We start from the raw sequence: 1,578 nt of genomic DNA, 5'->3' as shown, positions 1-1,578 counted from the left end.
CATTCCTCCGCGTACCTGGGTTTGTGTCAGTCCTAAAGAGGCAGCCAGCTCGGCGCGCTCCGGCAGCGCGAGGTACTGTGTTTGCTGGAACCGGTGGTTCAGAGCTTGAAGCTGCAAACTGGAATAAATTGTCCGAGGTTTGCGAATCTTCTTGCCTTTCCCATTAAAACGAATTTCCCCATTTTCAATCACCGTCGTTTTCTGCTGCTCTGCAACAAAAACAACCAACGTTATTAATTCAAAACCACAGCCGGCGGATATCTGCAGTTGAAAGCATGAAAAACACAAACGTGTCTAAACAGCTGCAATATTCCGCCGAGATAAATTCCGAGGCGCCGAACGAAACTGTCTAAAAAAGGAAAATCCCACATTGCCTTTAAGTGCCGTGGTATAGCCACAATCCTCATACGCTGTCATATTTGGGATATTGCTGGTAATGACATGTCAATTAAATGCTAATTACAACATTCAAGACGTGCGGGCTGCCTAATTTTCACGAGTAGTTGGTGAGGATTGCACGGTCGTGATGATCACACCCCGGGCATTAAAACGTGTTTTGTGGGAAGTGAAGGGAGTGCTAAACGGGACAGCGAACCGGCGGAGGAGGTAATAGGCTGGATCGTGAATTAGCCCGTGCCATTTACGGGCGATTTTCTTCGATGTAATCGCCCACCTGAAAGATCATTCGTCCGAATTTTGAGTGGCCGTGCGGTGACTTGGGCATGACACCAACACTGGCAGGGCAGAAAGAAGGCGCATAGGCTAATGGTCGGCTACTGGCAGCCGCCATGGGACGGACGCGACGCGGTGCGTTTCCATTTGGCGGGTGCAAAAAGGGGTCTCTTACCTGTGCCGTCTAACCTTGTATGTCCTCCCGTGTTGTTGTGATAGGATGGCAGGTACGGGCTGTGGTGCGCGTGGCTCACATAGGGGTAGGGTAACGACCTGTTGTAGGTGTTGGTCCCGGTGTACGCGGTGTTGTCGTGCTGGTGGTGAGCGTGTGAGCCGGAGTGGAGACAGTGCAGCGGGTAGTGGCCGCTGGCCATCGACGGGGAGCTCTGCTGTGAGTGCGACTGCTGCCCAAACTCCATGAAAGCAGACTTGGACGAGTCCTGAGCCTCCAGACCGTCAGCCATCGTAGTCATGGTCATCATCGAATTTTCTGCCTTGAGAGCACTCACCCCCTCTCTCTCTCTTTCAAGACCAAATCGGTTTTCTCTCTCTCGCTGTGCTGTTTTCTCTCCCCTCTCTCCACCGCGAACAGATATTGTCCTATTAACACCCGGATTTTCCACAGGCGTCTTTATTTCCCCCCTCGTTGTGTGATATTCTCGCTCAAAGTGGCGGAAGGTAGGAATAAGTTAAGGGAGAGATTTTAAGGTGGATTCTGTTAAAATTGAGCCCTTGCTTCCAGACTTGATGCAGACACTACAAGTAAAATGGTTTGTCTCCAAAGGGCAGCGCCTTCCGATTGGTCATCCAACCCAACGTCATCAGTGCTCTGCGCTTCACGGAGACTTGAGCTGGAGTTAACCCACCTTACCAGCTCCCACCACAACTATGGGGGAAATAATATAT

At 51.0% G+C, this 1,578-nt stretch overlaps 1 protein-coding gene across 1 annotated transcript in view; it reads right to left on the bottom strand.

Moving 5' to 3' along the window:
• The window catches only part of dlx6a (distal-less homeobox 6a), a 2,124-nt gene extending 970 nt beyond the window's left edge, over positions 1 to 1,154 (bottom strand). Inside the window, exons 1-2 of the mRNA XM_056416877.1 lie at positions 848 to 1,154; positions 16 to 209 (exon numbers count right to left, since the gene is read on the bottom strand). Coding sequence (XP_056272852.1) covers positions 16 to 209; positions 848 to 1,154 — 501 coding nt within the window. The remainder of the gene's footprint in view (positions 1 to 15; positions 210 to 847) is intronic.
• Positions 1,155 to 1,578: the final 424 nt, after the last annotated feature.

Source organism: Pseudoliparis swirei, chromosome 1, assembly GCF_029220125.1.
Source record: "Pseudoliparis swirei isolate HS2019 ecotype Mariana Trench chromosome 1, NWPU_hadal_v1, whole genome shotgun sequence".
In the NCBI taxonomy this organism is placed as follows: Eukaryota; Metazoa; Chordata; class Actinopteri; order Perciformes; family Liparidae; genus Pseudoliparis; species Pseudoliparis swirei.
This window is presented reverse-complemented; position numbering and strand designations above follow the sequence as displayed.